We start from the raw sequence: 12600 nt of genomic DNA, 5'->3' as shown, positions 1-12600 counted from the left end.
GGGAATGGGATGATTGTGGCCGGCAGGTAAAACGTCTGTTTTCCTGCCCACTACTGCACTTTGTGCAAATCTGGGACGATTCCTCCCCTGGAGTAGACTTTGTAATGACTAAGAGGTGTAAACCTTTGATCTTTTCAATAGTTTATGAGAGGGCACAGAGGGTAAGGATGGCTTTGCCTTTCTTTTTGCTTAATATAGGGAAAAAAATAGGAGAAAAAGTTCCAGGTGATCGGGATGAATTGAATAACTCTACCAAAGAGCCAGTGATGGGCCAGACGATTTCTTTCATGCTGTATTATTCCATGATTCTCGTGAATTGTAATTCATTTTCTGCAGGTGTTAAATATATTTTGTCAGCCATATTCATTTCAGGTTCAGTTCTTAAACTTCATTCTTTTTTTTTGTCAGGTTCTAATATGCAGAAACTACATGGGTGATGTGGATATGAATGAAATTGACTACTTCCTGCCGATGCTGATGCAGAAGGAGGATGAGGGAACTAGTTCCCCGATCCTCATCCACGGACGTGTTCACTTCCTTTGGATAAGGCACAATAACCTGTACTGTATCCTTCAAAGTGGTGGATCTGGGGTAGTGGAGAACCCTTTTTTTTTTGTAACCTTCTGGTTTAGAGCAGTGTATGAGGGAGATATTGGAGGGGATTGTGGAATCCTATTCTGTTTACCAACAAGGTGGATCTGGTACCTAGACTCATGTGGCACAGACAGAGGCCACTTGGCCCATCATGCCTGTGCAATCATGCGGGCTGAAGGACCTCTGGCAATTTGTATTGCAGCCCTCGCTTGAGAAAGAAATAATCTGTACTGTCTCCTTATCCACAGGAGGATTAGCCAGAGGGTCTCTAGTGCTCTTATCAGATTAGATTTTTCAGACAATTTATATGCTATTGGATTTGTTCTCTTGTGGGAGGCGGGGGGCGGTTGGGGTGCCTAGCAATGTCCATATGGAATGGTCCTCCATGTAAAGAGAGGAGGAAGGATCTGGCAGAATGTAGCAGTGGGGCGAGTGGAATTAGTTGCCATGTAGTTGGAGTGTCAGAGATGTTTTTGGATGTACCCACAAAAGGGGTGCGTCCTCAGTCTGTAGCTATAGGGAGTGACGGGTGCAGAGACTTCAAAATTGGGTTTTGTTTGGGTGGTGGGGGAGGGGGGCAGGCATGATTTGAAATGACAGCCGCCTCGCTCTGAAGGTCCTGGGTGAGATGTAAGACTAAGATATTAAGTTACAAATTTAATTCTGAAGTAATTCATAAATTAAGGATGATTTGTAAAATGCTATCAACCTGATATTACCATTGGCAATATCAGTGGATGAAGCTTTACCCACTAGTTTAATGTTTCCCTCTGGCTGCTATTTTAACACGGAGTCATATAACGCCTTCATTAAAACAGCAGACAGAAAAACTCCATAGCATGTGTTAAATATTCATCTATTAAAGTTGGCAACAAAAATTTATAGCCTTATATTATGGAAGGTTTTTGTCTTAGTTTGTGAATTCATGAACAGATACGTTTTGGCTTATAAATGGAAGTGATGTAACAGCTAGTGTCAATCTAAAAATGTGAAACAAAGTAAAGCAAATTAAATCCTGATTAAGATCCCTGTCGCAATTTTTTGACATTCAGTATTTTCCATTCGGTTTAAGACTGACTGACTGGCAAATTAAATAATACTGTTGTTAGAAAGTAACTGTTCTGATGTTTCAGGTGTTGTTCTGCAATTTAAATTCTTTAACCTTGAACAACAAGTGGTAGCAGTGACAAAGAAAAATGCGAATGCAGCCCTGGTTTTTGCGTTTTTATATAAAATTGTTCGGGTGAGTGTCATTCAATTAATCCTTGTGTTCTCATTAAATCAAAATTAGACTGGTTACTTTGACTGCTAATTATCTGAGTCTTGGATTCATACATTGAGGCAGTCTGAAGGGATGTTTTACTGTCGTTATTATATATATGACCTTAGAACTTGGCTTGCCCATTAGCGGGTGTAGAATGGCCAATGCTTTCGAGAAGCCTAAGCCTCTTTGGAGGTTTGGCCTCTTGTCTTCATGTCAATATTCCCGGTGAGCTGTGGGCTTTACCCCTAGAGACAGCTCCGTGGTCTGGGAATCTGTAATTTAGAATGGCTGCCTCATTGGCTACGGCTCTCAGGTAAACCCTGCGAGGAAAGATAAAGAATAGGAGTGGAGCGGGGGCGGATCACATGGGCTGGCTGCGGCCTGAAGTAGAGCAACAGTTCTGAGAGGAACATTCCGAGAATTCTTGGCACCACATCAATGTAAGTAAGGCCTGCAGGTTAGGTTGCATTTAGTTCTGGTATTTGTGGTTGACGCAGGCCCGATGCCAGCACGAACCAGGCAGGCTAGAACAACGACTTAAACAGTAACTATAACATAATGAAATGCTGCGAGTTGTTTCACATCAGCATTATGAAGCAAAATTGGGCACTGAGCCACATAAGACGATATTAGGGCAGGTGAACAATAGCTCAGTGAAAGAGGTAGTCTTAAGGAGCGTCTTAAAGGAGGAAAGACAGGTAGAGAGGTTTACAGAGGGAATTTCAGAGCTTAGGAACTTGGCAACTGAAGGCATGACCACCAATGGTGGAACCTTTAATATTGGAAATGTTTAAGAGACCAGAATTCGAGCAGCACAGATGGAGAATTGTGGTGCTGGAGGAGATTACAGAGATAGGTATCAGGCTCCTGTAACCGCCTGTTTGTGGTGGGTGCTGGGGATGCCCAGGCAATTACTTTTCCCAGCATGGCAGTGCCACTGATGTAGATTGGGCATGGAATGTTGCACCCTGAAATTGTTCTTTTTTGCCTCTGTTTTTCACCAGGTTGATAGGCATAATGAGGACCAATTTCCACCCTAGCCTGAGCTGCTGCATTTTCACACTGAAGCAAACCCTTGACTTGACCACCTCATTATCGTTCCAACCTTGAAGCACAGCCCCTGAGTGGACTGGGCTGGACTGGACTGCCTCAGTTTAACTCCCTGATCAAAGCAGTAACTGGTATGATTGTTCCCCATGTCACTATGATCACCCAGAGCCACCCCAAACCTTTTCCCCATCCTCCTGTCTGACAACTCTTCTCTATCCACTTTAATGTAAGTAATGACAGGGAAGGGGGTCCAGCTTCTTGCCTGATTTTTCTACCATGTCACCACCAGCCCCAAGCGAAAGGTGGCAATGAGCCTTGGTAGTGGAAGTAAAGTTTTGACATTTGCAGGTAGAGGGATAAGAAGGCTTATCAGAGATAAAAAAACCAAAAATGCTGGAAATTATTTCAGATTTCCAGCATTCGCGGTATTTCATTTTTTTAGGCATATTAGAGGACTCTCCTTCCTCCAATTCAGCCTCTGCACTCTCCCCTTTGGGGACCAGTCTCTAGGTCTGTCACATCAGGAGCTTTCTTCATTCTCAACTTCAGAGTTTTTCTGCCCCTGTCAAATCTCCCACCGCCTCTCAGAGTGCTGCTGCAATGATCCCACTTCAGCTTCACCTCATTTCCCTCCTTGACACTAATAAGTTCATTCTCAGCAGCAGCGATCTCAACAGCAACCTGCCCTTCATGCCAAACAAAAGGAAAATGAGTTTAGAGTCAAGCTACACACTTGACAATTCTGGATGTATTCCTGGAGGTTTGATCATGTGCCAGCTGATCATGTGATGTTCAATCATTTTGGTATTGAACACTTGAAACTTAATCATATTATATTGTAAGTGTTAATCATTTCCTTTAGTTAACTGTCTTTATTACCAAGAGCTGAAAAAAAACTTCCAATCTTTTTGTTGAATACAGGTTCCAGCATAATTTACAAATCAAAGCACGTCTGGCTAGCCCATTTCCTGAGCTGGTTATGGATAGTTGCTGAATATTTATTAACTACTAGTGTTCCAAATCCTGTTATCTTTACATTGCTAGTGTTTCTCTCTCAGTTCTTACACCTCAGATTACCTATGTCTTGCCGCACTTCTCACTGGTATTGCTAAGTTTGACTCCTACCACAAAGGAAGATGGTTGGCGTTGTTGGGGGTCAGTCATCTCAGCTCCAGGGCATCACTGTAGGAGTTCCTCAGGGTAGTGTCCTAGGCCCAACCATCTTCAGCTGCTTCATCAATGACCTTCCGTCCATCATATGGTCAGAAATGGGGATGTTCGCTGATGATTGCACAATGTTCAGCACCATTTGCCACTCCTCAAATACTGAAGCAGTCCATGTCCAAATGCAGCAAGACCTGGACAATATCCAGGCTTGGGCTGACAAGTGGTAAGTAACATTTGCGCCACACAAGTGACAAGCAATGACCATCTCCAACAAGAGAGAATTCAACCATCACCCCTTGATGTTCAATGGCAGTACCATTACTGAATCCCCCACTATCAACATCCTGGGGGTTACCATTGACCAGAAACTGAACTGGACTAGCCATATAAATACTGTGGCTACAAGAGCAGGTCAGAGAATAGGAATCGTGCGATGAGTAACTGGCCTCCTGATTCCCTAAAGCCTGTCCACCATCTACAAGGCACAAGTCAGGAATGTGATGGAATATTCCCCACTTGCCTGGATCAGTGCAGCTCCTACAACACTGAAGAAGCTGGACACCATCCAGGACAAAGCAGTCTGCTTGACTGGCACCACATCCACAAACATTCACTCCCTCCACCACTGACGCACAGTAGCAGCAGTGTGTGCCATCTACAAGATGCACTGCAGGAATTCACCATGGTTGCTTAGACAGCACCTTCCAAACCCACAACCACTACCACCTAGAAGGACAAGGGCAGCAGATAGATGGGAACACCACTACGTGGAAGTTCCCCTTCAAGGCACTCACCATCCTGATTTGGAAATATATCGCCGTTCCTTCACTGTCGCTGGGTCAAAACCCTGGAACTCCCTTCCTAACAGCACTGTGGGTGTACCTACACCACATGAACTGCAGCAGTTCAAGAAGGCAGCTCACCACCACCTTCTCAAGGGCAACTAGGGATGGGCAATAAATGCTGGCCCAGCCAGCAAAGCCCACATCCTGTGAATGAGTTTTTTAATAAGTTATCTTTGTCCTGTAATCTGGCCCCAGTCCTCTACCCTCCTGACAAATAGTTGCCCTCAAGTGACTGATTTGGCCCAATGCACTTATCAATACTGCACAGGTAATGTAAATTTAAGGGCCAAAGGTTAATTTTTCAATTTTACATGAGTAATCTCTGCCCTCCCCCGCCCCACTCCATGCAGGGATTTTACCGGTTCCCCTCACTCCCCCCATCCTTTTGCTAATACTGCCTGGGTTTTCTCCCTGACTGAGTCACAGAGGTGCAACGTTCTGATTTCTTTCTTGGAGCACTAGCAGCAGTGCCTGGGAAAGCAAATCACAGTTCTGGGAGAGATTTGACAAAATCTGAAATTAAGTAGTTAACTGTGCTGAGTTATTGTTCCCTCATTCCCCTATCATGCTCTGCAGGACCTCACCAATATTTTCACACTGATATAATGTCCCCTGATGGAGATGGTGACTCACTCTCTTTCTCACAATGGGGCATGCTCTCTGGAGCCAGTTCTTGACTGGGGGTGACTTCATTCGGAAGGATACATCAGGTGAGGTATAAAACAGGTGGCTGATCTGCCACTGCCCAATTTGCGCCCTCGCCAAATTTGAATTGCCCTCCCCACTTCTGAGTTTCACTTTAACCATGGGAGGTAGATAATCAACAGTGGATGGCTGACTGGTGCAATGTGCTGAATGCTTGCACCCCTGCTGTCCACCTCCCCTGCCTGGCTTCCCTCACATGTACCTCCGTTTCCCCATTGCTGCAGTCCAGTACCGCTGAGCCACCTTCCCTGATCCCAATCCCCATTTGACGCTCCCATTCCCTGCCACACCTCCTCCCCGCCCCCACCTGACCCCTGTCTCCCCGCCTGCCTGTCCCTCCCTCTGCCAGGAGGGAATAATTTTCTCCTCACTGAATCATAGGTAGTTTATCTCTTCAATCACTGTTGCTCCATTTGATGATCATTGTGAAGATCATAATTTGTATCACCCCCAGGTTTTCACAGAATATTTTAAAGAGGTCGAGGAGGAAAGTATTCGAGATAACTTTGTTATTGTTTATGAACTTTTGGATGAGGTGATGGATTTTGGATTCCCACAAACGACTGATAGTAAGATTCTCCAAGAGTAAGTGCCAACAGAGCAATTTGTTTGTTTTAATCTATTTACCCAAACTGATTAACTTAGCCATCTGTAAGTTGCTCCCTTTCCTCTTTGCATTTCTTTTTCAGTCAATATCTTTCCCAATTTCCTTTACAGTGCTTGGAATAACTTGATTTTGACACCACCTCACAAACTCTGCTTTGTTGAATGTTTAAAAGTGATTCATCATGATTAACAGCACTTCTTCTGTCATAGAATGCAGAAGCCAGCAGTGTTTAAAACCCAGGATACACTTGTCAGTGTCCCTGCTGCTGAAGCTAGTATGAGCAGGCTGATTGATGGTATATTGCAGTGTTGGGTTGTTTGTGCTGAACACAATATTCTGCCAGTATGTACAAGCAGATCTTTCACTATATCCCTGACAAAATTAAGTGGATCGAATCATCGAGATGTCAAATGGCACAGTATAAATCGTCCCATCTTTTCAATAAACACTACAGTTAAGTATTGCGGCATCAAGCTTGTGTCTAATTCAGGGACAGTCTAAAGTGCCTAAATAGATTAGGAGTTCAACAAAGTTTTTAATACTTTATTCAGTACTCCTTGTGATCCACACACTGTCCTATGGGAAACCATGTAGTGTTCCGTCACATGTGGATAAGTAATGATTTCACTGGCCAGGAAAGAGCTACCATCCACTAAAGTGTGACCTGTTCTGTAAACAGCAGCAATGTGCACAAGAGACAAATATTCCAGGTTGTGGCAGATTTCAGTCTGGTTTTTCCCCCTTACAGAATATTTTCTGAGATGTTTTTCACACACAAAAAAACTCTAAATTAATGAAGCCAGGAAATGTTAGCAGTCCGATGCTGTGTAACCAGCAGAGGTCACTAGTCCTTTCTTTCCTGCATGCCCGTACATATAATTAATTTTTATTAGACGGTGGAATATCTCAACCAAGAAAGGAAAATAAATATCATGTTCACTTATTTGACCTTGTGGAATATCCACCAGCATCTTATTCCTGTTGGGTTAGAAAGTTCATGGGTGTTAGTGATGAATTCTCAGGCCAGGAATGTGCTAATTCATTGCAGTTCACTAATGCCTGACCTGTTCAATAAGCTGCATCATGTGCAGGCATATAATTCAACCACCCTTCACCATCTATTGAATTCCAGCCACCCGTGTGTACATTCAAGCTTCAATAACCTCTTTACTGCTGTCCAAGGGCAATGTTGAATGAATTGAGGTTCAGCTTCTCCAATTGAATTGTACCTATGAGATTTCAGAAAACAAACTACCGATGTAGTGATGAATGCTGCATTGTCCCATTACATATTTACATAGCAGAGGCTGTTGAAGGTAATGCTATAATTCATTTGGTATCCTGATTGAATGTAGAGGCTTGACAAGTTAGACACACTGCAATTTTCGAAAAGGAATGATTACTCTTCAGTATTATTCCAACTTGACTCCTTATGCACAATTGGGTTTTCACCGTGTCCCTCAGAAGAACCCCTGAAGGTGTTGATTGTAGGCTTGGACCCAATACTACAGATTACATCAAACTGTATTGAATGTTGTCACTTGAGTTCAACCTGTAAGGTAGTCTATCTTTAAGCTTCAAATCGTAATTGATAAAGAAAGAAATGTATTTATATAGCAACTTTCAGGCCATCCCATAGTGCTTTACAGCCAATGAAGTAGTTTTGAAGTGTTGGAATATAGGAAACGTGGCAGCTAATTTGTACACAGCAAGTTCCCACAAACAACAACATGACAGTGACAAAATAATCTGTTTTAGTGAAGTTGGTTGAAGAACAAATATTGGCCTGGGAACAAAGATGTTCTTCATCCAATTGTGTCATGGAATTTTTTACATCCACCTGAGAGTTTAATCTCTTATCTAAAATACAATACTACAAACGATACAGACTGCCTCAGTACTGCACTGGAGTGTCAGCCTAGATTTTTGTGCTCAAATCTCTAGACTGAGAAATTGAACTCTCAATCTTTTGATTCAGAGGCTAGAGTGCTACCAACTGAATCACATCTAATATCATAATGATTATGATTTAGAAGAGCTCAGTCTTGGTTCAGTACAATTTAAGCTAATAAAGAATGGTTATCCTGACAAATTACTGAGTTTCTAAAGGGAAGCATGAATATTTCAACAAGTCAAATCATGTAACAAATGATTTTTCTTCCTTCAATTTCATTGGCTGAAAAGCAAATGAAAATAAACAAGGCCTAAATCAATGGCGTGGATCCTAAGTCATCTATTTTTCCAGTTTTGTCAGGCCTTATAATCTCTTCATGAGTTGGCAAACGTACCATTTAATCTTTTCACGTTGTAGCAAACAATTCTACTGTGTCCTGCATCTGTATAGCTTTATCCATCCTAGTATCACTCATATATTTTATTCCTTGAATTAACCTTATTCCCAGAATGAAGGGGAGAAACTTTAGCCCAACACCTCCCTCCCACCCACCCACACATACCTGAGGTGGGAGAGGAGCAGGGTTTAAAATCTGAAACCTGACTCTAAACTGCTTCAAACACGTCCACTTCTGGTTTTAAATATTCCACTATTTAAATATGCTAATGAAGCAGTATGCCTCAAATTTCAAGAGACATTTAGATTTAATGATGCGAGCCAGTTTTCCCAGCGCTCGGGGAAACTTGGTAGCTGAAGAGAGGCGAGAATGGTTGGATTCAGTAGTTAAGTGCCTTTCCAATGCTGCTTGTGGGCCAGGAGGTGCTGGAGTACTTCCCAGGTCCTGTCTTTTCAATCAAACCTGCTTCTCACCCCATGATTGACCTCCTCCAACAATCTCCCCCTACCCCACGATCACGTCTCCCATTAACACACATTCTCTCCCCCGAACCACAATCTCTCCTTCTGACCTACAATCTCTCTCCCTGAACAATGATCTCCCCTAACAATCCATGACCTGTTCCTCCCTCTCCACCCCACCTGCAACACATGGTTTCTCCCTGCCCCACGATATCTTTTCCCCAACCCACAATCTGCCCCCAGGCTGCAACTGTACAGTGCAGATTCTCTCAGGAGCCTCTCAAACAGGCTGGCTGCCCGCTGGGAAGCAGATTTAAAAAAAAATACAAGTGAGATGTTGCCATTAAATCCATCAGTATCTCCACATTACCTGCATTTCTGGGTATTCCAGTCACTTAGTCTATCTTATTCCCAATAACTATTTTCAAAAAGTCCTTAGTAAGGTAACACATAGTAGACTTATGACTAAGGTCAGAACAAGTAAGTTAGAAATAATAGCAAACTTGTTGTATAGCATAACAGGGAGTAGGGTTAGGGGTAGTTACTCAGGCTGTCAGTAAGTGGGAAGTAGTATCCCAAAAGGATCAGTGCTGGGACAACTGTTGTTCACTAGTTATGCAAATGATTTAAGCTTGGGAATTGCAAGCATAATTTCAAAATTTACGGATTCTATACAATTGAGGGTGGGGTGTTATAGTTAATACAGAGGAGGATTACATCTGAAAATACTGCATTAATAATCTTGCAGAATGGACACTTAATGGCAAATGAACTTTAATATGGATAAGTGTGAGGTAATACATTTTCGTAGGAAGATTAAGGAAGCCACACACTCCTTGGAAATAATTATCTAAATAACATGGGGAAGTAGAGGGATCTGGGGGTTCAGTTACACAAATCATTAAAAGTATAACGCAGATTAATAAGATGTAATAGAGCAACAAAGCACTGATGTTTATTTCTAGAGGGATGGAATTGAAAAACAGAGCAATTATGTTAAACTTGTGTGAGACATTGGTTGGGCTGCATTGTATATTGTGAACTGTTCTGGTCTCCACATTATAAAAAGCCTTTAGGGGCACTGGAGAAGATGCAAGAAAGATTTACCATGATCGTATCAGAACTGAGAGATTATACCTATTGGAAAAGATTGTACCAGATGGGGCTCTTTTCTCTGGAAAAGAGAAGAATGAAGGCTGGCCTGATAGAGGACTTTAAGAAAATGAACTATGCCAAAAATAGATTATAAATAATCTTAGTTATGTCTCCAGACCTCATTATAGCCTTAGTCCAACAATGGACAAAAGAGCTGAATTGCAGAGGGTAGGTGGGAGTGACTGTCATTGATAGCAAAGCAACCTTTGACCGAGTGTGACATCAAGGAACCCAGCACACATGGAGTCAGTGGGAATTAGGGGAAAATTCTCCACTGGCTGGAGTAATACCAAGGACAAAGGAACATGGTTGTGGTTGTTGGAGGTCAATCATCTCAACTCCAGGACTTCACTGCAAGAGTACCTCAGGGTAGTATCCTAGGCCCAACCATTTTCAGCTGCTTCATCAGTGATGTTTCCTCGATCATAAGGTCAGAAGTAGGGATGTTTGCCGATGATTGCACAGTGTTTTGTTCCATTTACAACTTATCAGATAAAGCAGCAAGACTTAAACTCATCAGATAATGTAGCAAGCCCTGAACAATATTGAAATTGATAGTTGGCAAGTAACATTCACTCTACACAAGTGCAGGGCAATGACAATCCCCAACAAGAGAGAGTCTAACTACCTCCCCTTGACATTCAACAGCATTGCCATTGCTAAGTCCTCCACCATCAACAACCTATATGTTACCATTGACCAAAAACCTATCTGGACCAGACGCATAAATGCTGTCGCTATAAGAGCAGGTCAGAGGCTGGGGATTCTGCAGTGTTTGATTTACCTCCTGAATTCCCAAAGCCTTTCTACCATTTACAAGGCATAAGTCAAATGCAATGGAATACTCTCCGCATATCTGGATGAGTGCAGCTCCACATAATACTCAAGTTGCTCAACACCATCCAGGACAAAGTAGCCCACTTTATTGGCACCCCATCCAACACTTTAAACATTCACTCCCTCCGCCACAGGCACTCAGTGGCAGAAGTGTGTACCATCTACAAGATGCACCGTAGCACTGCAAGCCTCGCTCAAAAGCACCTTCCAAATCTACCACCTAGAAGAACAAAGGCAGACACATGAGAACAACATCACCTGCACATTCTCCCCCAAGCCACTAAACCGTGCTAACTTGGAACTATTTTGCCATTCCTTCACTGTTATTGGGTCAAAATCCTGGAACTCGCTCTAACAGCACTGTGGGTGTACCTACACCACATGGACTTCAGCAGTCCAAGAAGGCGGTTCACTACCACCTTCTCAAGGGCAATTAGGGATGGTAATAAATGCTGACCTTGCCAGCAACACCCACATCTTGTGAATGAGTAAATAAAAATGAATCCAACAGGCAACTCAGGAGAAACTTATTTCCCAGGAAATGGTTAGAATGTTGAACTGGCATGCAGAAGCAGTAGCGGTGAGCAGAGATACATTTACAGGAAAAGTGGACACATAAGGTAGAAAGAAATATAAGGTTATGTTGATGGGTATAGATGAAGAGGGTTGGGAGGAGACTCATGTGGACTATGGATCTGTTGGGCCGAATTGTCTGTTTTTGTGCTATAAATACTAAGCAACTTTGGTCTGTTTCAATTTCTCTTGTTCACAATAAATACAATACAACATAGTGCATCCCATTGCCACTAACCATTGACTGGGTCATTGTGTTCCATTTGCACTCATTGTATCTCATGTCTAATAACCATGGTGTGTCTCAGTATATTCCATTCATAAGATAAATGTGGAGAGCAGCGTATTCCATTCCCAGAATGAACATGGAGATTATGTTAATTGCATGTTAATTGTATTTAATTGTGTGCAAATGGAGGGCATTGAGTGGGGATTCGCTTGTCTCCCTCTTAATAGAAACATACTGAAAGTGTGGTTGTTGGGTTAGGAACTATATGGTTGTAACGTGTGTCTTTGCTCATAACTGCTTATAAAAGCATGTAAAGATTGGCTCTAATTCTATCCTTTACCACCTGGCTTTCTGGAGAATAACAGTGTATTCCATTCTCAGAATGAATGTGGACCTCAATGAATTCCATTGCAAAAATGAATGTGGACTTTCCAAAACCACAACCGTTTAGTTGGTATTAACATCCAAGTTGCCATTTGTTGAAACTTGCTGCGCATCTGTTTCAATCGTGCAAAGGAGAATATTCATTATATTGAACAGCTGCTGCTCATTACTCTCAAGCTGAGTGTGAATGCAGCCTTTCGAGAATTCACTGTTCCACTGTAAGCTGTAAACAATATTATTTTGATTGAATCAGGAAGCTCCTTGAACACTGTTGTGTTCTAGTTTATTGGCAGAAACCACTGCTAGGAATACTGTGAAGTTTTTAAAAATAAATCATTGATATATTTTCCTAATTAAATGGTAAGCTATGTAATAAATGGTTTAGACAGAGGGGATATCAGAGTGCTGGAATGTGCAGGGGAGGGTACGGATGTTGGT

General features: G+C 42.4%; 1 protein-coding gene across 1 annotated transcript in view; it reads left to right on the top strand.

Moving 5' to 3' along the window:
- Positions 1-12600, top strand: part of LOC144692250 (AP-1 complex subunit mu-1-like) — a 46650-nt gene that overhangs the window by 11631 nt on the left and 22419 nt on the right. Inside the window, exons 2-4 of the mRNA XM_078560847.1 lie at positions 409-565; positions 1770-1837; positions 6080-6210. Coding sequence (XP_078416973.1) covers positions 409-565; positions 1770-1837; positions 6080-6210 — 356 coding nt within the window. The remainder of the gene's footprint in view (positions 1-408; positions 566-1769; positions 1838-6079; positions 6211-12600) is intronic.

The sequence above is a fragment of the Cetorhinus maximus genome, chromosome 17 (genome assembly GCF_964194155.1).
Source record: "Cetorhinus maximus chromosome 17, sCetMax3.hap1.1, whole genome shotgun sequence".
In the NCBI taxonomy this organism is placed as follows: Eukaryota; Metazoa; Chordata; class Chondrichthyes; order Lamniformes; family Cetorhinidae; genus Cetorhinus; species Cetorhinus maximus.
The sequence above is the reverse complement of the archived record's forward strand: the minus strand, read 5'-3'. Positions and strand labels throughout refer to the sequence as shown.